The sequence below is a fragment of the Bombus pyrosoma genome, linkage group LG10 (assembly GCF_014825855.1).
Source record: "Bombus pyrosoma isolate SC7728 linkage group LG10, ASM1482585v1, whole genome shotgun sequence".
In the NCBI taxonomy this organism is placed as follows: Eukaryota; Metazoa; Arthropoda; class Insecta; order Hymenoptera; family Apidae; genus Bombus; species Bombus pyrosoma.
Window position 1 is genome coordinate 7,586,356 of NC_057779.1, and position 24,023 is coordinate 7,610,378.

Sequence of the window (24,023 nt, forward strand, 5' to 3'; positions counted from 1 at the left end):
GAGAACTTCGATATTGTTGGCCGTTGTCGAGATGGCAAACCCAATTCCAAGGTTACCATGGTAACGAGATATATCTGTTACGAGATACTTTCAATATAAATAAATAAATAATTAAACGAATAAACTAAATAATACTCAAACGGGGCTGCACGGTGCCTGATGGAAAGAAAGCGACAGGCCAAACTCTCGCTTTATTACTCATAAACGGATTCTTCTTTCTCATTGAATTGTACGTTAATTAAACGAAGATTAAAGGAACTTTAATAAAGAATCTCGACTATATGTATATAGGAAACTGTACGTGTTGGCCTATCCAGTACAAAAGACAGATCGTTATAATATTATAGATCACAGATTATTGTGTTATGTGAATAATTACATTTTATGTTGTTAACGAAGTCGTAATATATATATATACACACACACACACACACACACACATGTTTCTATACGTATACAGATACATATACAGATATGTATGCATTTAACGTTAACACAGCTCTCTCTCTCTCTCTCTCTTCTTTTTTTTAAATTTCTTTTCTCTATCTTTCCCTGCTCCATCTCGTTTTACTCTTGTCTCTTTCTCTGTTTCTTACCTTTCTACTTGTTTGCTCTCGCCATGCAGCTGGAGAAGACTACTTGTAGAGGATCGTTCTTGTTTTGTACTTAAGCGTGCTCGTACGCACCCGAACTATGTTTTGTACCACGTGAAGAATGGCAATAAAGTAGTTGACCAATTCCTTTTTTTAATGCTGCGTGTATGTATCTTCCCAACTGATCCTTATCGTGAAGTACCATCCATCCAGGCACTCCACGTCGTCTCCGTACATACTCCATGTTACTAGAAAGCATCAGATTCGCAGGTAATATCTTTCACTTCGATCAGGCATATTTAATAGTTACCATTAGATAGTATTTTCAGAAATACCATTAAAAGGAAATCGATTGAAATCAAGGACTTCTTTCTTGTTGAAGTCTGTTTGTTTCTGCACGAGCTGCAGTACGATACACAGGCTTAAACTCACGAACGTGGATAAACGTGTGCTAGGAAATTCCTAGCCGTATTGCTTTCCATCTTTTTTTTACGTCTTCTTTTGATATAAAAGGTTTCGTAAGAGACGTAAATAAAAAGAAAGAATTACGTTACAGTTTAATATAAACAGGAACTCGTGCTATTAAAAGTACTTGAAAAGTAGCTGCAAAGAAATTTCACTTTACTCGGAATACCGTTTATTACCGCCGAGCGAATTTGATACGCACGTGCGCCCGTTCAAGTTATATTTCAATTTTATATTTTCTGTCTAAAATATGCGGCTTCTTGTTTAGATGTTATTAAAGACCATGATAAGTAAGAAATCCCAGTAATTCGTTTCTTGCGCTTCGGGTATCTGAAATTTACTAAGGAATGAATTTACAAAAACAAGGTTTATTTGAAAATAAATATATAAGACGATGATTAAGATAGTCTATAAAGTGGTCCATTTATTATAAGCAGGAAACTGGAACACTCGAAAGTTGAGTAGTTTCCACAAATTGTTTCTTATATTAGGACGGTAATCTTAAAATATCATACAAAGTACATATATACTTAAACAATATGCAAGATTATTCCAATGACACACTGTATCATGTAACACAAAAAAAAAACAAACTCCGAAACATGCTGCATTCTGTATAAAGGGAGAGAAAATCAATGATAAAATAAAGAATTATTTCTAATTTCTATTAATAATCACACAGTGCCAATGTATAATGAATTACGTAGAAAATGATTGTCAAATATATAATAATATTCCGTGGAATAATCTTAGTCTAAATGAACAATCTTATCTAATTAACTAGAAATCGTAGAGATCCTACTGAAACTAGCGAAAGAAAGGGAAACTGCAGAAATTTTCATAAAAAATATATTATTAAATTGCCATTATAAGTACGAATAAGTTCCATATAATTAAGAAGCACACATAGATTTTTAATATTTAACAAACGTTTAGTCACGCTCCGTACTATGGGTGAAAAATCGCTGTTCACGTGTAGCATTTTTCAAAATAATTTATTCACCAATATGAACAAGTAGATCGTGTGTAGCAGGTTGTCGATGACGATACGAGCGCAGATCTTACGACACATTCGCAGGGATTAGATCCAGTTTCAATGACATATAGAGTTCGTTAAATAGGCGGAAAATGCTTTATGTATATGCATTTATAATATCTGTGTCCGATTCCTTAAATTAACGAATTTCTTAAACAAGCAAACGCGCTCTGGTCATCGCGCGTCCGCGCCACGTAATTTCATTCTAGAGCTTAGTAAAAAATATTCTTCGCTTTCCTAGACAATTTGCAATTAGATCGGTCTTACACGTGTTTCTTTAAAAGTCGTCCTTAAGGCTCAATGATCACGGAACACGGGAAGCCTCGCTGTACCATTGACTACCGTACCAAGCCATCCTTATAATCCTCATAAACTCTTCAAGGCAAAAACAATTCTTCTTAATATAGTGTAACGGGTAACTCACCTTCCCATTGATTGGTTGTATAAAACTCCTTTTCGTTGTATATCTTTAAATATCTGTTTCGAATTTTTAAAGACTTTTGAAGATTTATAATAGAAAAGTTAACATCCATTACAATTATACAACAGGAGCAACGAATACAAATTATTGAATTTTATTTTCAAAATCGATTCACTCCATTGTTCTAACGCTGTTTCAACGAGATGCCAGGTACATTTTCAATTCAATGGGTGTGTTAATTGTCAAGATAGCAAATTTTGGGGCAGTAGAAACGCAAGGTTTCTACATCAGCGAGAATTTCGTTCTGTAAAGATTATAGTTTGGTGTGATGTTACGTCGCAAAAAGAAATCGGGTCGTATTCTTTTTTTCTTTTTCCTTTTCAAGACTTGTACTTGCTCCTCCATTGTAAATTTTGTCAAAAGTCTGAAATAAGAATCTAAAAATATACAGTAAAGAAAGTTGTGCAACTGTTAAATGGGAAAGTGACTTATCGATCATTCTCTATACGTTCAAGCATAGTGCTGAAGAATTTGATTCATTGCGAACATGTATAACAGTATCGCGTTTATTAACTCTCACAACGATAAGATTTCGATTTTGAACGAAATAACATGGTCGTGATAGCCGTAACAGCTTCGTTATTTAAGATCGATATTAGCCTCGCTTAAATGCAACGAGTTATAAAATGTTTCGTAACGTAATTATAAGGACATTTATCAACGTACAAAGATAGCTACCTATTCAGAAATATTTTCGGGAATATTTGAGATGAATCGAATAATTGTGAAACAATGGCGGCCACCTGTGTCCCGCGTAAAGTAATCCTGGAAACTCTACAAGTGTTACTGCACGAATTCGAATTATTTTCAAATAGACTGCACGATAGAGATCGATCATTTTGTATCACACGAAAATAGATAGTATTGTCGAAGCACGAGTCTTATCGAGGAAGATTGATAGTCAGAATTCGTATGTCATAGGAATACATCGAGGTATCGTTTCTGATGTTAAGATTATCGATATCCAGAAAAGGACGAGAACGCCACCAGAGTAAAATATCTATTCAAAGCGTGTGTGCCTACTTTCACGAATTCGTGGTGCAAAAACAGGTTGAACCGCTAAACGTTAAGGTACGTATCCAACGATATATTATATTATACGGTATTAAAATCGCTGTAGTGCAAATAAGTTCGATAAAGTAAAGAAATCAATTGCCATCTTCTTGAGTAACATGTTCCCGATACGAATAAACGCAAACTATTGATACAACGCTGATAAGCTTGTCACCGTAAAAAGATCAACCAACACAGAAATCCTGCACGTTCTTCAAACAACAAAAAAGAAAAAAGATAAAGAAAAGAAACAAACGTCACGTGTTAAAAATCAACAAGATTTCTCCACATATTTCTAAAAATCAATCCGTAAAAAAAAAAAAAGAAATAATAAACAAGAATAATCGCTAAAGGAAAAAAAGAATCACAAATTAGCTTTTCTGTTCTCAACAGGACATATCGTGCAACTTATTAGATCACGAAGAAACATCAAGTTGCGAGTTCAATTCCAACAACGTCCAATGTCCTACACAGCTTTGTGCACGCAAGGAAACATCCAAAAGACACAAATTGTTCGAATCGTTGTATCATATCGATCGATATCCGCGAAGCCAACTCATTTTCCACGACTGACTTGACTTTTTTTTTTTTACTTTTTTATTTCGTTTTAATAGACGTTCGATTACGTAGACGACATCGCATAGCCCTGATTAATAGCAATACGCAGTGGAAAGTGATAGTTTGTAGCATAGGGCGAAACACCGGCATCGTGGATCGACGCGTCAGCATGTTACGCAGAGAAGAGGCAGAAATCGATGTAAACTCGAGATGCCCAACTCTAAGACAGAAGCTTGTCTTCCGGAATTGTCGGGCTGGTAGCTGTTGGCGCCGAGCGTAACGATTCCGTGTCTCGGAGCATCTCGTTGAAGCTTTGCATTGAGCTGGATCTTGAAGGCACGACTTTCGTCTGAAACATAACGTACGATATTAACTATCTTCGGCGTCCGTTTTCAAAAGCTACAAAACAGCTATCCCCAAAATCTCTTTTGACCCTGTTCTATTAAGTTGTTACATACGAAACAGCCGGATTTCCTGTCTTTCACTAACCTCTGTCATCCGATTCGCATTTGTTCTTCGTTCTCGCCTCTTCATCCGCTCTTTCATCAATGCAAAATTCCACATATTCGCACGCACGCACAACACCGTTCATCCTTACACGCACTCGCCCACTATGTTTTCCTTCTTTCGTTTAACGCAAATCAGAGTTAACATTATTCATAAAATACGTCCACGTGGTCCTATTAAATTGAACAATTGTCAACTAAGAATAGCCATTCTAAAAATAAAACATTTCGAAGCCTGAGAGGGTCACGATGCACAAGTTGGAAAGGACAAGTTGAATAACATGTAAATTAAAAGGAATACAAAGAATGAAATTTCACACAGCGAAATTGTTCACGATTCGTCTATTAAGTCTAAAAGCGTAATCCTGGTATCCAAAGACGAAACGAATCGTAGCGTACGAGTCAAGTTGTTCGCATTATTTCATTCTCTTTCGTAATATGCTCAAATTACGTATAAATCCAATATAGGACACGTGTTATTTTATTATTAAGATCTTTAAGAATTATTAACGCGTGCGATCATTTACGTAAAATAAAAATCCAAGAGGTTCATGAGAATGTAACGTTTACAGAGGACTCTAATAACGTATCTTAATTAACATCGGGTCTTGGCTATCTTCTTCCGATCATCGTGGACACGTTAAGGAAACTAAGAGGGTCACGGCCCACAGTTTGAGACGCCAGGCTTTACAAGTTTTGCGAAAGCGCCTGTTGTCATTTTTTAGACGAAACTTGGTGAAGCCATGTGTCGCTGTCTACGGATAAAACGACAAAAAAGATCCTACCAAGATTAGGAAAGATCCTGCTCGAAGTTCGCATAAGAATCAACAATCTAAAAATGGGCTAAAAACAAAAACGGGAAACTCTTTCAATCGTCGGTAACAACAACCTTCATGTTCTCGTAGGCAGATCCAACTCGTTCTTCCAGGGAACGGAAGCTGTCGGAGTTACGCATCTGGCCGAGCTTCATGGATAATCCACTTCCGAAGCCGCCAAGAATGCTGGTCGTCTTCTCAGCCGTGGTCTTGAACACAGACTCTGTCTTCTGGAATCTGTGGAAGGAGGAAAATGATAAATATTCATTTTACGCGGAACTTGTTCTGTCCAGGCAAGGTCGCGTTGTCCGTGGTCACAGATGCTTTTGCTCGGGACTTCGATAATGACTCAAGCTCGATATGTATATGTCATGCATTTTACTTTCACACACACGGCAAGCTCCACAATCTCGTAACTACACATTTACATCGCATTATTCACAAGCATTCCGTGCTCGTCGTTAGATTGCCATCATTATAAAAGCTTATGTTTCTCTTCTATCGTTACTTCTATGCAAGCGGCTAACAGAAGACGCTGTTTCGTGGCAACCCGAGGTCGATACACCGACTTTCTATCTTGGACACTAATTAGCTTAGCGGTGGGTGCCTTTCTATTTTTCTATCTGATTATTTCTCGAGTCTCTGTACATACTTCGTTTCGTTTACATTAGAGCAATTAGAACAACCTGAAGCGTTGTGAATTTTGCGCGAGTGGCGTGACAACGTGCAAGGGAACATCGTGGCAAGAGGAAGTTATGTCTAATACGTATAAATCGCGTTAATATGGTGATCCAAAATTTCTCTCGGACACAACCGTCAAATGGTGCGGTGCGATCAGATCGCTCGCGAACGTAACGCATGTCCTTCCACGTTCAGCGCGTTGTACTTCTCGCTGATTGTTTTTGGTACTCTTGTAATGCAAAACGAATGGAGGATTACAGGAGCCACAGGTTTCACTCATCTCACGGAGGAACGATTTTAAAATTCGAGATATCGATCGATTTCACTTTAGTAATTATCTCTTTCATCGTTTAATTTTCCCATTGAAATATGTGGCAACAACTGTTTACCACTTTCTCGGACGTTTTAGAAATATCGATCGTCGTTACATTATATTGGTTGGTTTGTTACGAAACTACGTTTATCAGCTGTTTCTAAAAAGCTCGCATCTTTGAGTTTAACAAGTCCGACATAACAATCCGAGTTATGTAATCACTCGATGTCGATGTAAGCACGTTCTCCCTGTGTGTTCCTTAATTGTTAACGGGAATATTTCTCAGTTAATTATCTATTTATTGCTCGTTTATCGACGATCTGACTCGCGCTACACCAGTTGAGGATTCTAAGGAAGAGAAAAGGAGGAAAGAAAAGAAAGGAAAGAAGAAAAGAAGCTTATTTTAGTTGAAGACGATCACGGTTAACAGTCGATGGAAGAAATGTTGGATCTGAAAGGATAACACGATTGCTTGTGTACTTACAAAGTGTTCTCGGTGACCGCCTTGCTGAACTGACCGAGTTTCTCGCCGACGTTCTGATAACTGAATGAGAACCCAACCAAAAGTCAAAGAAAAGTGTTCTACATGTCTGAAGAGCAGAAGTAGCAGAAAATAAACGAAAGAGATACGGAGGGCTTGCAGCCGTCACCTTACGCGCAATTAAAAAATCAACTTTGATTAGAAGTGTGCGGATATCCATATAATCCGGATAAAGTCGAGAAAGTAGAATGAGATTTGTTCGTCTGACATTTAGTTTTCGAGAAAATGAAATTCGGAAGATTCCAGACCAATTTTTAACTAAACATTTTTGCAACTCCATTTTCTCAACAACGAGGTCTGCCATAGAAAAATTTCATTTTACGTTCCTGACTTATTTTTCCATGTTTACTTACTCCTATTAATTACTCGCTCGTGCCCGGTTGGTAATCAATCGAGTTCGCGTTAATCGATTAAACAAACAGTGAAATTCGATTTTATCGGATACGGAAGCTCGTACGAGAAAATTTAATTCTATTCTTTTCCTATTATTTCGAATTTGTTTGCTCCCATAGAATTAACATCGTTGTCGACTGTACTACGATTACATACTGGCACTCCCTGTATTCTATTATAGTTCTATCATACCCAACTCTAGAACTTCATCGCGATAATATGAGAATGCAGAATCGAACCCGCCCCGTTTCTTCCAATCCGTTTGAAAGCCGTCAGATAAAACGACGATTCTGTCTATCCGCACACGTCTAACTGTAAGTCGTTGATCCACGTGTAAATGTACAAAAATTTGCGTATTATGCATGCGTTTCGTCTATCGCGGTATTTGTACAGGTGATTTAAAAACCTGTCGAACAAAATAATAAAATGGGATCTCTTAACAACGGACATCTACTTAAGTTGCGCGACAATTGAGAATGCTTTACGAAGAGATAAACGAACCGCTCATTTGCCAAATTCGATCAACATCGCGGAACAAAAATTAACAGAGAAAATCGATAAAGTTATAAAGATAGTTTGGCGGTGAAATTTCAAAAATTTCGTACGATAAAGTTGATCGTTTTGGCTCGTGAACGGCACGAATAGACGCATCGATATCAATAAGAACGAAGTTACAGCAACCTCGACGTCTTTCTAGTAGCGACAAGCTTTCATAGCTCTAGCTCGAACCGCACAAATTGTTCGCGTGTGGCATTCGTAACTGTGCTCGAAGTCTCAGGCATCAGCAGCATGCGGTAAAACGAAATTAACCTGTTAACAGAACAGCTATAGTATAATTAAACCGTAACTTCTACGTAAATTGGAAATTATACATTGGCTCTCTTCGACAGAATTTTCAATTACCCTAACAGAAAGTTGAATCCTTTGTACTCTAGCGGCGCTGTCACAGTAGCGTTCATTGATATAGTGTTAAAAAGTTTCGCTTTGTTTAACGATAAAAAAAAAAAAAAAAAACAGGAAAGAGAAGTAGGTCGCTGTGTAAATACGTCCAAAGATATTCATAATATTTTTCTTGCGAGAACGAAGCTTTCGTTCGAGTTTCGAAGCTTTCGGTTTTAAAAAGGAAGTTTCACTTTGTTCGATTTTCACAGGTAAACGCATAGAAGAGGCAGAATAGAAGGTTGCTATGTAAAAAAAGGAATACATAGACATTTATAATATTTTTCTTTCGAAACTGCAGCTTTTCGTTTCAAAGAACTTCGTTGAAAAAGTGCGCTGAATTAATCGTATCGTAAAAATTGTCAGACTACAAAGGGAAAATGATAAGCGCAAAGAAAGCGAAGAAGACTATTATATAAATCAATTCACAGACGTTTATAGTGTTTCCTTCTTTTCTTTTGAAAATGAAGCATTTGATTTCAAAGAGTCACGAAGCATATTGATTTAATATCCGCGGAAGCACGACCGTAATGTAATTCGTACGAAGGAAATAGAGAATTTTCTAGCTAAATAATTCATCCGTCGCGAATATTCTTTCATTCGATCATCGAGAGATAAATGACTAGCTGCTCGATTAACAGGTCGAAACAAGTATTTCATTTAGCGAAATTAAATAACATAATCGAGTATCAATTAAATACGTAACGATGAAATGGTTGAATAGATCATGCTGCTGACAAGCCTGCGCGTGACAGCGCTGGCAAAAACCCAGCCAGAGACTCCGTTCGTGCAAAATGAGGGTGAAAGATAAAAGAAGAAGTACGTGCTTCTGCAGAACTGAATAAAAACGTACACTTGACTCTCCTTAACGTTTTTCAAGCCCTGATTCATGTCGTCGGTGATCTCTTTCCAAACGCTGATGCCCAGCTTCCTCTTCAGCTCTTGAGAGACTCTGATCTTGTTCGCCAACACGTGCCTCAGGGTTTGAATCTCCTCTTCCACCTACGACACGCGGCTTCTTCAGCTTCTTCAGCGAAACAGTTAATCGTTCATGCTCGAATTTCTCTTTTGCACTGAGACTTTTCGGTAATTAAGCGTAAAAAAAATCCGAAAAAACATACTGTGATCACTATGTCGAATGTATGTTTTATTTGCAGTTTATAAAGGGAATTGCGTTATGTGAGTATTAATCAGCGATCCGCCATAATCGATAAAAGTGACATTTTTATCTGTAAAATTATTGTATTTAATAATTGCAAAAACGTTTGCGTTTATTAATAATTATTTTTCCAACGAGCAAGGGAATTAAGGATTCAACGCAAATGTTCTCCAATGAAATATACTAAATAGTAGTAAAGCCATAGTTATGTGGAGGATGTTTAAAAGGTTGAATAAAAATATAGCTACAATTTTTTACAAATTTACATAACCATCGTGGCTCGATAGCATGATCGTTTTATTTGAAATACAAATGCGTATATTTATGTTATAATTAATAATTTCCCATCTTCTATCTTTGAAAACGTCTTTGAAAAAATACAACTAGTTGAAGAATAAGGACCTTCAGTATGTATAGGATAAAACCGTCTTCGCGGAATTAACTGAGATAGATCTTGTAGCCAGTGAATTTCAGTGCTTTCGACGGAATGAAAAAACGTGGCGAGTACGTACCTTGGCCAGTTCCGCGCTCCATTCCTCCTTTTGGCGATTCTGTTCTTCCAGAGAGAGTCCTTGCAGCTCGTTCACTACGTTATCTGACGTTGGCGAGATGTAATCGGCCGAGTGAAGAGTCGCGTCTTCTCCTGAAACCCCCAAAAAACATTAGACAAAACAGTTTCGTTGCACGAACGTTAAAAAGGATACGTAAGATATCGAAAATAGATTCCATAATGGTAAAGGCATGGAACAATGAACACCGAAACCATTTAAACAATTATTTAAATAATACCGAAGTCAGCTCTGTACGGTAGAATATCAACTTTGGACGAGTGGATTCGGTCGATAGAAATTTGGTAAATTAAGTAGTTCCGAAATTTCGTTCGTCTAAATAAAAAATTGTACATGCTATGTACGCAACTGGGCAAGTTAAAAAGACAAGTCGTATGAGTGTCGTTCAATTTAATTTATTCGATTTAATTCGTCGCTCGATTTTATTACGAATAATCGGTCCAAATCGAGGAATCGGTCAACGTGATCAGACTCACGGATATCATAAAAATAGGACGTAAAAAGTTACGCAAGTGTTCGACCGCCGCAATCGAAGGCGAATGGATCATTGCCATTTTATTGATCGTGTTACGATTACTCATAGCCTCTCGAATCGCAGATGCTGGTCTCTTCTTACATAGACAGTTTGTTACGTTTTCGCTATGTTAGCTGTTGCAGTAGTCTGTTTACGTTAGTTATGACTTTTCACGAAATCATCGTGCGAGATTTGTACGTTTTCTAATATTGGTATGTTTACAAACTAGCTTTTCCTGGCACAACTGTATCTAATCTCGCGTATCTATCGATAATTCTTCGACAGAATAAAGATAAAAATATTTAAAGTATTATATTTAAACAGCAAGTTAATATAAAATAATAATGCATAGTATACTAACGATAGCAAGAGCTATACATATATACATATGTATGCACGGATTTCCGGTTTCGTAAACGATTGCACCAAATTAAAAATGTTCAATTAAGTTTTAATCAAAAAGGAATTCCGGAAATTCCGCGCAATAACATCGCGAAACTCTGCATTTTCACGTGAGAAACAATTTACGCCGGGTGAAAGTAATGAAACGCCCGTGAAAATCCGTGAAATCGGTGGCTAAAGCAGTTTTTCTACGTTTGCACTGATAGCGCGACGATAGTAATTTTACCGTCTCTAATCTGTGATTGATTATATGATTCTTCAACGATTGTAAAATGATGCGAAACTGACATAATTATAAGTTGACACGTGCTCTTTCTTGTAGCAAAAGGTCATAGTCTTCTTTACAAGACAGATAACTAAATAAAAAACATGTATAAGGTGAAGTTGCTATTTACAGCAACAACGAAAAAAACAAGGCCTCGCAGTCGTTGATAATGCTTTGTAGTATGAAGGGAGACTCGCAATCAGTTATAAAATTTGTTTTAAAAAGTTGCTGATTTTTATTTTACATTTCGGCCAGTGTCTTTGGTGGTGGTAGCGATCGTGAAACTACGTACGTAAAAGTGTTAATCTCCGTGATGATTAGTCACCGTGAAAGACAAACATCGCGTAAAGCGTGCAAAATTCGTGGCAACAATTTTCACGATTCCTTGAAAACCAATAAAACGTCTCTCTGCTGGTACAAAAGAAGCGGTTTCAAAGATATTTCGATGTCTGGATTTTAGGCTGCGAAGATAAGAAACGGATTAGATAAGCAGCTCGTCTTGTTATATATAAACACACGATTTTTCTACGAGACACGGAGCCCGACGTCAAGGGATTAATATTCAAGAGGCGGCGCTTATTTATGCGATGAGACGCGTGAAGTGTAACAAAGAAGCAAGTAGATTCGAAAATGTCGATAATATCGGAAAGCATTATTTTCAGAAGAATCGAATATTTAGGAATGCATCGCAGATTTCAGGACATATTTTTCGATTAAAGGTTTCAGAAACATATCACGAGCCGAGTCGGTGAATTTCTTACATAAAATTACAAATTTCATCGTATAAATTTCACGTCAACTCTATTTAAAAGTAGTTCTTCGTGCTATTAATGTTTTCCTAACCATACATAGATAGAAATAAAAGATAGATTCATCGAATATCGAAATAATATCTTCGGAAGGTTAAAATACGATCAACCTACGAGTACGCGTTGCGTTTCATCGCAAATCTTCATTGATACAGCATTCGCACTTACAAATATAAACTTACGGCCGAAAAGATACAAGCTCGACATCGCTTCGTTGTTCCAATGTTTTTTTTACGACGGAACAAGTGCACGAGAGAAATTTATCGCGACAGTAATATCCTTTGCCTCTAAATAAAATACAAAAGTAGTTTCTTGTCATTACCAAAATGGCAGCGTAACGTTACCCTGGTGTACCGTTGCCCATCGGTATTCCGTGGAAGCAATACCACGAAACGTTGATATAGTTCTCACTTTCATATCTTGCAACATCGTTCTACTTTTTATGGCCGTTTATATATGCATCTACCGGTTCCAATTCACAATTCGCGCAAGAACGATAAATATCCCCGAGGAGACAACAGCTTGGAGCCTGCCCCGAAAAAATATTTTACTTCGAACTTCAATCGGACGTCTAAAACGCGCATAAGCTATAAAATCTGCAACGAATACGTGTATTTAAAGCAATACTTCAATCCAGCTGGGAATGTTCGACGCAAGCGCATCGCGTGACCGCCATCTATCTAAACACGATCTAAACGAGCTCGATCTCGACCGTAAATAACGCAATTATGTACAACACTCGTAAATTTATAGGGCGCCGGATCTCATAATCGAAACACAGATATCCAACGAGGCGATGCGATCGACGTATCGATCGATGTGACGGAAGCCTGTTGTTGTTAAAAGCAACGATAAATAATAAATAACTGTGAGTTTTACCGAGTACGAGGAACGAAACGTTCGAGAGAAGAACAGGTACAAGATACGATATTATTTGCTTCGCTTCGGAATAATTTATACGTCGAACTGTACCATTCTCGCGAATTATATGCTGCACCTTTTACCAACTCGAGGAACTTCTTGTAATTTTGGCTGTTGCTGATCTTGGCCAGATACGGTTTCGAGAAGTCCTGGAATATCACTCGAACCGATTTCCTCTTTTTCTTTCCGCGACCAGTGGCGCCGTCCTCGCCGTCAGGCGTCAAAAACTGCGTCTCTACCGATAGATTCGCATCGTCCACCACGATCTCGTCTATATCACCGTTCGAGTCCCGCCAGCAATGGACAACAATTTCGTCCGCATCGTCGCTCAGCTCGTCTATGTCGTCGAAGCTGGGAGTTGCGGTTAAATTCGAATAATAAACGTCTTCCTCGTACTCCAGCGACTCGAACTCGTGTTCGTTTTCACTCGGGCAATCCTGTTCACCGTGCTCCGTGCACACTCTCGATCTCGTACTTTGTTTCGAAGAACCGCGGCGATCTTCGACTTTAGCCTGGTCCTGTTTAACGTCCGGCATATCGGTTTTCATGTCAGCCGAGTTGCTCGTTTTTTCTTCTTCTCGAGGTATCGAAACGAATATTTAATTATCATTCGATTCCTTCATTTGCTTATCCGTTTATTTATTCAATCTCGATCGGACACGTTAGACTAGTTGTCAGCAACGTTCGTAGAATAAGCGGACGAGCGAAACGCGAAACAGCCACTTTTGATCAGTTCGTTCGACCGAGATTTAACGTTGCAAATAGAAAACTCCCGCGACATTGCGAAATTGTCAAACGTTTTTATGTCTAATTATCCTCTGCATCGGAGATCGTTGATAAAATGCTTGTCATGTCGAATGAAACGTCCTCTTACTGGATATCGCGTCTTTGTTCCTTCGCTACCGGTAAAACGAGTTCCTTCTAAAAACTGTTTACCGTAACCACGCCAGTCCCGCTAATAAAACCATTTGCACAACTTATCCGTAGATCACACCACAGCGATCATCCCCGCAACGATCTACTAGTTAAACTAAAGCTTTTCGTCGGAAGCGCTGGTCTCACTTTCGCGAACAGCACGGTGACCAGTCACGCGTCTCGCGCGTAAACAATTTCGGTTGAAGTTAGGTGTCGCACACATCGAAAATTGCCGCGAGAAAACTTCACCTCTTAAATCCACGGTTTTTCCCTTCGAGTAACCGATTAACGACGATTCGCTAAAACTTTTTTTTGCCAACGACCCGAACGACCACGTGCGTCGATCGCCGCGTGCAGACGACGATCACAGCTGGCACGATCACGCTTCGTTTTCCCGACGCGAACAGATCGCGAGTTTCGAATTTGACCAACCACGGCGCTAGTATCACCCGGCCACGTATCCACGAAGGAAAGAAATCGCGGCCAGTTATTTACTTGTTCCTCTTTCGAGAAGGTGAAAGAGGAAGGGACCTAGGGTCCCCACCATTTCCTACTTCTTAGTCCCTCCGTCTTTCCTTGCAACTGATGTTGTCTCGTGTGGCGAAATAAAATCTTTCTCGTTCGTCAATTTCCATTTCTACTTCGAATTGCTAACGGTATTCGTCCTAAACTTGGCACTTAAGTATTTAACGAACGTCCATGATACATAATCCCCTTTCAAGCTCGCCATATGCGACGCGGAATATGTCCAGAGTCAACGACTGAACAGCAATAACGCTCGCTTTTATGTTCATTGACTTGTTCCTAGAAACAAGCAACCACCAGGAGAAGATGACTTTTGCTACGAATTCGATAAATCGATTGGATTATTTTCCTTTCACCGACTTTACGTCGCGCAACATCGCATCATAAATGAATACGAATTCGACTGGCATCGAAAGGTAAAAGGACGGTGTCCGTTATAGTCTATACGATAAAATAATTTTTGTATTTTTAGCGCGTGATAGTGCGCATACACGTTTTTCGAGGATCTTGATCAAGGATAAAAAAAGATGGATTGAGGATAAAGGAAAAAAATACGCGCCTGTTCCTACCAAGGATCTCGTTGGATGAGGATGACGGAACGGAATCTTCAACGGTTCGATGACCCCGCTCGGATATTGAATTTCCTCTTGCGGTATATAAAAATACGGATGAAAAGTGGCGTTAAAAGGAACTACCGGTTTGAGAGAGCTTTTTCGGTTATATAAAATTTTTATAGTACTGATAGCATCGATAGCGAGTGAAAGTCAATTACGCTTATGTAACAATTTCTTTTTTTTTTGCTATAAAAAATGTTCTCACAGGTATTAGTTTTAGATCCTGTAGGAAACGTTCGTGTTAGATTAAAATGTAAAATTTCAATATAGAGTTCTTTTCGTTTAGAGCTTACTCGTTATAGAGTTCAGTACTGAGTAGGTAAAAATGCGCGATGTAACAGAAGAGGCAGAATCAGTTCTGAAGTAGCGTTAATTTAGTTCTGGGAAAATAACACAATGATCTGCATCGTAGACAGAAAGTATTTCACCAGAATCCTTACAATGAATTTTTCAATTCATTTCCAATTAAATCTCATTTTAAAACTAGATGCCACCGCCGGTGAAGAATTGCGCGTATCAAATAGCAACACGACGTTCGACCCACCGACAATTTGTTAAAAATTCGTATACCTAAAGGGCCATCAACCTTCCCATAAAATAACAAACAGAGTAAAAAGAAATTATGAATTGTCAATAAACATGCGATACATTGAATTATATAGATATAGTAGCGTTTAAAGGTCTTTAACACGCTAGCTACAAAAACAGGACAAAGAACAAATAGGAAGCGTGACAAATAGGGATACAACACGTATTTTCAATACCGAGAACTCGGAACGAAGTTTGATAGGACGGGATCTACGTGGAACCGGTTCATCCGCTTCTTTCGTTTCAATGTAGTTCTAAACGTGACCCTCCCTCGGTAACAGGAACCTCAAGGTTAACGGCTGGTTGTCGTAATAATGCACTGATGAAGTGACCGATCGTTTGGAAATATTAAAAATTCCATCGCCGTTCTACAATCGTGTAATTATTATTTCGCTGCAGATATCGAACAGCGATAGGCGTCGAACGAATCCTGCTTTCCAATCCTGCAAACGTGATTTACCGAAGTGGGTCGCAGAGTAGATTCGATATAGTGACCCAAGTCCTGCTTTTGTATAATCGAGTTTAGTATAGAATAGTGAATGCAATAAACCTTAACGATCAAAGACAGCTTACGCCTGTCTTTCGATATTTTAATATTATGACAAACAATATCTAGAAAAATTGCCAGATCGATGTGTACACGTTTATGAGCATGTTTCTCTTCCGATGTTAAACAAATATTTATTTCATATTCGGAAAGGAATAGCTTTCTCGTAATATATATTATATTCAAAAAAGATGTTAGTTTCTTAGTATGGAATATAATATTGCGTGTATATTTATATATTAAAAGAAGAATTGAATCCCTTTCTAACATCGTATGAGTACGTGCTCGATATTTTGCGCTAGCAGGGTAGTTGCAAAGCTAAACTTATTTTTATCTTAATGACGAGGAGCGTCTCCTGTTCTGCCGTGGAACGTTTCCTTATTTCACTATCGAAATGCAGAAGGTAGAGCGAATACTTGAGATTTTTCGCGACGCAACGAATCAGTTCGAGGACCTTACGTACCTTCAAGTCGACCGAAACACGCGATGTCGGAATTACGGTGGGCAGGCCCGACGTTAGTTCAAGTAAAGAAGATCGATAAAACTGCCGTGCTAAGTATTCGCGATACTAACAGCTTGCCGTGGAAGTCAAAGTGGCAAGTGAACTTTCTCAACGGTCCGAAGTTACGCTTCGTAAGTTTCGCTTTGGCCGGTATCGATGCTGCGACCATCTTTTAATAAATTGCTCGCCGAGCGAATTTCGCTCAACCAGGCTTCAGACAATTCAGCTTACGTGAAAGCGGAATGAAAAAGAAAGACAAAAAGATAAAAGATGAAAGTGGAATCCAAGGTGTAATTTGCGCCGATGAGTACGCTTTCTAAGCGAGAAGATCGTTTGACATATTAGCTATTGAATCGAAAACGCGGGAATTCGGGCGGCTAGAGAATTGTGTTCTTGTTAAGAGAAATGGGATTTTTTTTAGAAACGTGAAATTAATTCTACCTCGTTAGAAAATCGAGAATATTCTCGCATCTAGCGAATCGACTGCGATGAAAATTTTGCCATTTATTAAACATTGTAAGATGTATTAAAATACTTTGTATATTTCATATATTCCATTTATATTACGTGCATTCTGTGTATTTTTGTCACTTCAAATTTCTCACAAATGCATGAAAATCCGCTGCTTAGCGATGAAAGTATCAATGCTGGTTGCAGAAATTCTCTTCGATGACATTTGACGCGAGGAAATTAGTTCAATTATTATTCCTACGTATTTAAACGACAGGTAAAGTTTTTTAAATTTCTCCTATGAAATGTAATGTATACGTACGTTTTTTAGATGAATAATATGCAGTAATTTATGCATTATACGCGCCAGATGGCACGTTGCATGGGCAAGCAATAACAGCAATATTGTATTAGCACGACAGAGGAACGGCTATTGAATGTGCAAGGGAAAAGCGGACAAAAAGTGAGATATTAAACGGGACGAGTGCTGTACACTTAAACTCGTTGTCGGCAGAACGTTTTGCCTTTAATTAATTTGCAGCGTGATTGAAGACGGCATCGTGGCTTTGATTTTCTCTCGTTTTCATATTCGAGGAGCAGATTTTTCTACGCTATTCATAAATCATTGATATTTCGAGAGAAAATAAAGTAGAGTATCTTGATGAATTTTTTTCGATAAGCGTTCAATATCGCGTTAAATACAGGAAATAAAGTTAAAACCTTATTGATGATCATAATACCAGTGAAGTATATATATCGCGTATGTATTCTATGCTGGATCAGATTTTGTTCTAGAACATTGAATCTCTTAAGAATGAGAATACCTTCAATGTTTGGTTATTACCATTGAAAGTGCTTGATAAGTTTGATAAACGAAGATACTTTTTTTAACACTATGTTGTACTATATATAGAAGCAATTAATTGAGTGGCTATCTCTAACTAAGAAATATAAAACGATACATATTATATAGTCTCGAAAACCGCGTTGCTACTTCAGCTATTTGGAATTTTTGTTTTACGGTCTACGGATCGCAGACATATTTGCGCATCCACGTGAAACCGAATCTGAATTCTACTCTTAGACTTAGAAACACGAAGTCGAGAGAATATCACGAGTTCACTTGGTATGGGAACTGAAAATCGACGACAATATTTCTACTTGCTACCGTTGCATATCGACTTGACATCAAAGTGAATGTTGTCAATAAAAGATTAGATATTCGCGTGAATTTTAATACGCAAAATTAAATTAATTTTAATCTTGCGATAATGACATTTAATCGATCTTCTTTTACCATTTTCCTTACAATGAATTCATGGCGGAGGATACAAAAACCGATAATCAACTGCTAAACAAGTGTATGCAAGCATAAAGATGAAATCGTTTAAAGTACACGTTACAATGGAGCACGTAATTGAGAAACCTTCAAACTATAGTTACCTTCTAAATTTGCCACTGAAATTCTAACCGGCAATTATTTCAAACAAAGGTTTCTGTAACGTTCATGACTAAAACAATTACACTGGAATGTAGATTACGAATCTGTGAATGTCGACTTTCACTTCTACTTTTTTATGCAGCTGCACAGGAATGAAAAATGAAAAAAAAAAAAAAGAAAAAGACAATATTTTCTTTACAAGACTAAACGTTAGATTCGGCTAAAATCAAATTCTTATCTCTCTGTTATGTTAGAGAAACTCTATGTTAATTTAATCTTATTTGTAGTAACGCGTTGAGAGTCTTTTATCCCACTAAACATTTCTTTTAGATTCAAATTGAAACAATGAGATTGGGATATAAGAAATTGTAGAACCGTAGGAAAATTAATAACAATGACCAAGTATAAAAATCTTACGTATAGTAAAATCAAATGCAAGACAGTCTTCGATATTTTTCTATATGTGTAAGAATAAAAATATATATATTTCTATGTATATATCTTAAGTAACATATTTTGATTTAACAAAAATTGTAAAAATGCAAGTAGAATGCAATTTTACCAAATTATTAAATGCGAATTGTGACAAAAAATAATTACGTCGCAATAAACAAAAAATAATTTAACAGCAAAGATAATATTTCGTAGTGTTACATGAGGTGAAAGAGTAATGGTTGATAAAAGCACTGAGCATAACAAGTTCACTTACGATCAATCAGATTATGCAATAGATCAATGCTTGTACATAACAAATTATCTTTCTTGCGATTTCAAGAACAAGTATGCATACAGTAGAAAATTTATGTCGTTTCACGAAGCGTATATGAAAAGCGATAGAAGAGAAATAAATGTTATTTATATTAAAAATAGAATGATAAATAGGATGCAGGAATACGATCTCGTTTCTTTATGAATTTAAGGGTAAAAATTGAAATATAATAATAATTCATATTCAATAATGTTTCAAACTTTTTCATTGAATCGTTTATTTTACGTCAGCTAATTAATTACGAAGCTAATACAATAAAGTAATAAAATATGTAAGTACACATATTGAATTTCTATTTGAGAGAGTCGCAATTTTCAGAATTAAACAAGCGTTTATACAGCGAGAAGAATAATGAAATAATTTTTTACTCCTCTTGTCAAATATCTGTCTGTATTTTTAAAACCAACGGAACAATGAAATATTCTCTTTCTCTTGCATCATTTTGCTTTAGTAACAGAATTAAGAAAAAAACAAAAAACAAAATTAGACTCTGTGTTAATAAAATATGCTACCAAGTCAATATATTTTCACAAGTTCGTCTTTTAGAACTGTTCTATTGCTTCTGACATGTCGTATATTTTTCAGGCCAAAGTATACAATGACGTATCGGAGACTTGGTTCGAAGTAAAATAATCAACAATTTGTTTATTTTGCAGAAAGATACGAATTGTTAGGTTGACGTACATAGAAAATTGATCGTGTGTATTTTGAAATTTCTAACAATAGAAGGAACATCAAGCCTACGAAAATACGAAGTTACTAGTACAACTGCTGCATGAAAATAACCACACAGAATTTGCTTTCACGCATTGTGCGAAACAGTGAAAGCAATAATATGGCGTAAGAGCCGTCGTCGAAACGTCGATACGCCAAAAATCGTGTATTGTTCGACAAGAATCGCGTTCAAATGGAATTTCAGCGAGAAACAAAATCGATCTGACCTTCTCGACAGAAGGGTGAAACAGGAATAACTGTACAAAGCATTTTTTTGCGTGGCGGTATTACATTGCAACCAGAACGACCGCGCGACGCGATTTCCGCGAACACGACACTACGGCGATCTCAGCTTTTGCAACTTTCTCCTTGTTATTCTGTTCGCTGGAGAATCAACAAATAAGGGCACTGGTTTATACAGAATATTACAAAAAAAAGAAAAGGATCTAGGACTAAGTTTATAAGTATCCGCGGAAAACAGTAAAAAATATACGCTTCTCTCTCGAATTAACATACGTAAAAATTTAATTCTTTTTGTGAAAAATACAAAGCCCTTAATATCTTAATCCGAAGATTAATTCTCTTTGGGTAAAATAGGAAAATTCGTTTCCACGTTTCTACGAATCAACTTCGATACAACTTCCTCTCGTTTCAATACCAATTATCACACTCCTAATAATATGAATATTACACTACGAATTAATATTATCAGCAAAGTTTCAGTCTCATTACCGAGATACAAAAATCATACTTCGCTAATTGTCGACGTGAAAACTAGTCGATCCTAAGTATCAAAATAACGTTTAAATTTGTAAAAAAAATTTTAAACTACGACGAATATTCATGCGAATAGGACCATCCTTTTATCGTTGCACGTCTGAACGGATATTATAAACTTTATCCTTTGGATCACTACGAGTCAACTGACGATATTGACAATAAGATGTTCGTGCGTAACCAGCGGAAAGATTCACCGTTACTCTTCCGATTGGTTCGCGGGAAAAAAGGCGAGCGTTTCGCGTAAATCAGTCGTCGCGATACTTCCGCTCACAGTCGGTTTACACGCGGTAAACGGGAAATATTTGCACTGAAAATAACGGGGCCGTTTATGACAAACAGAGCAAGCGAAAGTATGCACGAAACTTGGCCGTTAAACCATGAAAGATAAAACACTACGTGTGGGCCTTTTTAATGTTTCGCGTAGGCCGCGAAAATAAGCTCGCTCGGAATCTAGAATCTCGAAAGCAGCGAGGAATAATTCTGCTCGACGGGTTCTTCGTCTTTTAGATCGTGCATTGCACAGCTCATAGATCTTTGATGGGATTAAGAATGAATGGTCAAGAACGTGGAACGAAATGGATTCGCGGTAGGTACGAAACGAGTTCCTCGTATCGCAAGTAGTTTCTGGTATCCTTGATATGTTCGGTGTTTCGATTAATGGTATATTTTTTGATGTAGTATTATTTTCGTGAATTGGTAATATTCGTGAAATATATAATATTCGAATTAATTATTTCAAAGAATAAAATTTCTATTGTGGGTATAGTGGTTGTAGAAAAAAAAAAGTCATTGGACATGTTTTACAATGAAGTGTTTCTTCTTAGCAGGTAATACACTTTTAATGAAAAATATTTTTTCTGATACTTTTGCAATGTTTGCAATATTTATGGCATTGCTAGCATTTTCAGCATTTGTTATAACCTCTACGCATATAATTCTACTGCGTTTAGTACTTTATGGTCTTTGGCATCCCTAACACAATTCGCTGATATTACGTAATGTTTCTATTAATAGGGTTGACTAAAATAGCACGTCTATTTTTATTTTATCAATCGCAAAAATATTGTTTCGGTAATTTGAACAATTTTGCAACTTTTATACCGTCAATACTACAATCTAAGAGATTTTTGGTAACAAGTATCCTAAAAATATGAGATACGATAGGACAAAGGTAATGTGTACTTTGTACTTTATCAAAATATTTCACAAGAAAACAGGTACTGCAATTTTACGTGGAAATCTAACCTAAGCCTAAACAATTTTTCAAATTCGTTCAAATAATTAAAAATACCCTTTAAAATCAGTAAAGTAAGAAAAGAAACCTGTCTATTTATACCGAAACCTAGTTACTATTTTCAGAGTTACAAAAATACGAAAATGATTTTTAACTCGACCTAATTAATTGAATCGACCTTAACCAATTCCATAATCGCAAGAATAATAAAGAAATAAGAGTCGTATAAGACGTGTGATTCTGATATTTTTCCAACAAAGATTGATTAAATACGAACAGTAATGATACGTGTAACCATTAAAAACAGCGTATGTGTGTAGCACGTCAGGGCGATAATAATTTTCGCGATAAGAAGTTAACAGCGACGACGATATTACTACATGAGTGCTACACGATATAGTTAGCGACATTTACCTATCATCGCTAAAATATCATTATCTTTCTAGCCACTTACGGCTACGTAATTATTACGAACAAAATGCAACATCCTAACCGCATACTCATGTTTCATTCAGGAACCAAAACGTGCACCATCTGTTAACAATGTTGATAACAAAGCTAAATAAGCAAAAAGATAAAAATGTTCAATATTCCAAGAACAATAAAGCATTTAATGTATTTCAATCTTTCATTGTTTGCAACGCATATTAAGTAACAACGCATTTACGTAAAAGACGGAAAAATGACGAATAGTGTACGTACGGGTAAATGCTGCCCTCTCATCTCGTTAAAGACCACCTTAAACAAAGGCTGGACAAATTCTAATCACGTTAGCGTAATTAACGAGCGCCGCGAGACGAGAGTAACACAAACCGGTATATATATAACCTGTCATGTATTTGTCCGCGTAATTGGAGAGGTTAGGGCAACAATTGTTCGAACGGTGTATGTTCTGACTTCCTTAAACACGTCATTAACTTTCAACGATAAAATCGTAAACGTCGTATAAACAAAAATGACGTTACATGAAATATAATATTCAATATGTTAAATATAATATTCACGGTGTTGCATAAAATATAATATTCACTGTAAAAATTCGACAATACTTTCGACAGTTATGTGATGCTGAATGGCGAGTGATATTTTTCTCGATATCGGACGATTATCGTGTTAGATCGATCGCGCGTCATTCAGTGAGACAAGAGGAGCGATTTTAAAGCCTACGCGAAATGTGAGCGATTCGAAAAAAAAGTCAGCATAGGTTAGAACGCGTTAGCCAGAAATATCGTGCAATTTATATTCTACATACATGAAATTATATTTCTTGTAAAACTGCTCTTTGAGAGAGAAGAATGTTTGAAGTGGACGGCGTGTCACGCCGAAAATATGGAATGCGTTCTTGCAGAGGAAAATAAGAAACGTAAGTCGGGAAAAAGTGGCGTCAGTGATCTCACCTGTTGGTACGTTGCTCATTTTGTCGAATCGATGCGCTTACGTGGATGTTCCCTCTCGCTCGCACACGGATCCACCACTCGCGGTTAATCAACGAAACAATAATACGGACACGTTTTTCCGCGAGAACTTTCGAAATGTGGATACTGTGACGTGTTCACTGCTACCGAACCGAGATCGATTCTTTCCGAATCGCTTCTGAGGAACGGCACCGCGGCCATATTGAAAACAGTCGGCGAGTGGCGGCACCAAGCGACCGAGCAGGAACTAACATGCGCGCAAAACCGCGTTTGAATTCGTGGCGGCATTTCACGATATCTGCGATATCAAATTGCCTACATACACTGTACAGTAGCTGCAAAAAGTATCTTTTAAGTTATTTACGTATTAATCAATTAGGTTCGAGCATATTAAATTTTGTACCATTTAGTATTACTTTCATGCGACTACAAAAATTTCATCGTTCTATGAAAATAAAATAAAGAACCTGATAAAGAAAAGTTTTTCATTGAAAAATAAGAAATAGTTTCTGTAGC

The 24,023-nt window shown here is 37.2% G+C and overlaps 1 protein-coding gene and 1 long non-coding RNA gene across 5 annotated transcripts; one reads left to right on the top strand and one right to left on the bottom strand.

The window, feature by feature from the left end:
• Positions 1 to 1,456: 1,456 nt before the first annotated feature.
• Positions 1,457 to 23,717, bottom strand: LOC122571379 (tumor protein D54). 4 transcript variants are annotated; one of them, XM_043735052.1, is made up of 6 exons: positions 23,490 to 23,717; positions 10,046 to 10,176; positions 9,228 to 9,376; positions 6,986 to 7,045; positions 5,582 to 5,744; positions 1,457 to 4,535 (listed from the first exon to the last, which is right to left on the bottom strand). In XM_043735052.1, the coding sequence occupies exons 1-6, from the start codon at positions 23,506 to 23,508 to the stop codon at positions 4,407 to 4,409; spliced, it is 651 nt and encodes a 216-aa protein (XP_043590987.1). In that variant the 5' UTR covers positions 23,509 to 23,717; the 3' UTR covers positions 1,457 to 4,406. The 4 variants fall into 4 exon arrangements, with proteins under 4 accessions (XP_043590987.1, XP_043590982.1, XP_043590984.1 ...); XM_043735047.1 differs by lacking the exon at positions 23,490 to 23,717 and adding an exon at positions 13,090 to 13,779; XM_043735049.1 differs by lacking the exon at positions 23,490 to 23,717 and adding an exon at positions 12,437 to 12,658.
• On the top strand, positions 12,887 to 21,663 carry LOC122571383. Its single transcript, XR_006318040.1, has 3 exons — positions 12,887 to 13,007; positions 14,737 to 14,869; positions 14,926 to 21,663. It is a non-coding gene; the product is annotated as an uncharacterized LOC122571383 (long non-coding RNA).
• Positions 23,718 to 24,023: the final 306 nt, after the last annotated feature.

Excerpts from the sequence above, each read along its gene's own strand:
- LOC122571379 (XM_043735047.1), bottom strand. The coding sequence starts at position 13,561 with ATGAAAACCGATATGCCGGACGTTAAACAGGACCAGGCTAAAGTCGAA. Across the intron at positions 7,046-9,227 it reads AACGTTAAGGAGAGTCAAGT|TTATCAGAACGTCGGCGAGA; the intron begins GTACGTTTTTAT and ends GTTCTCATTCAG. Across the intron at positions 5,745-6,985 it reads GCGGTCACCGAGAACACTTT|ATTCCAGAAGACAGAGTCTG; the intron begins GTAAGTACACAA and ends CTCCTTCCACAG.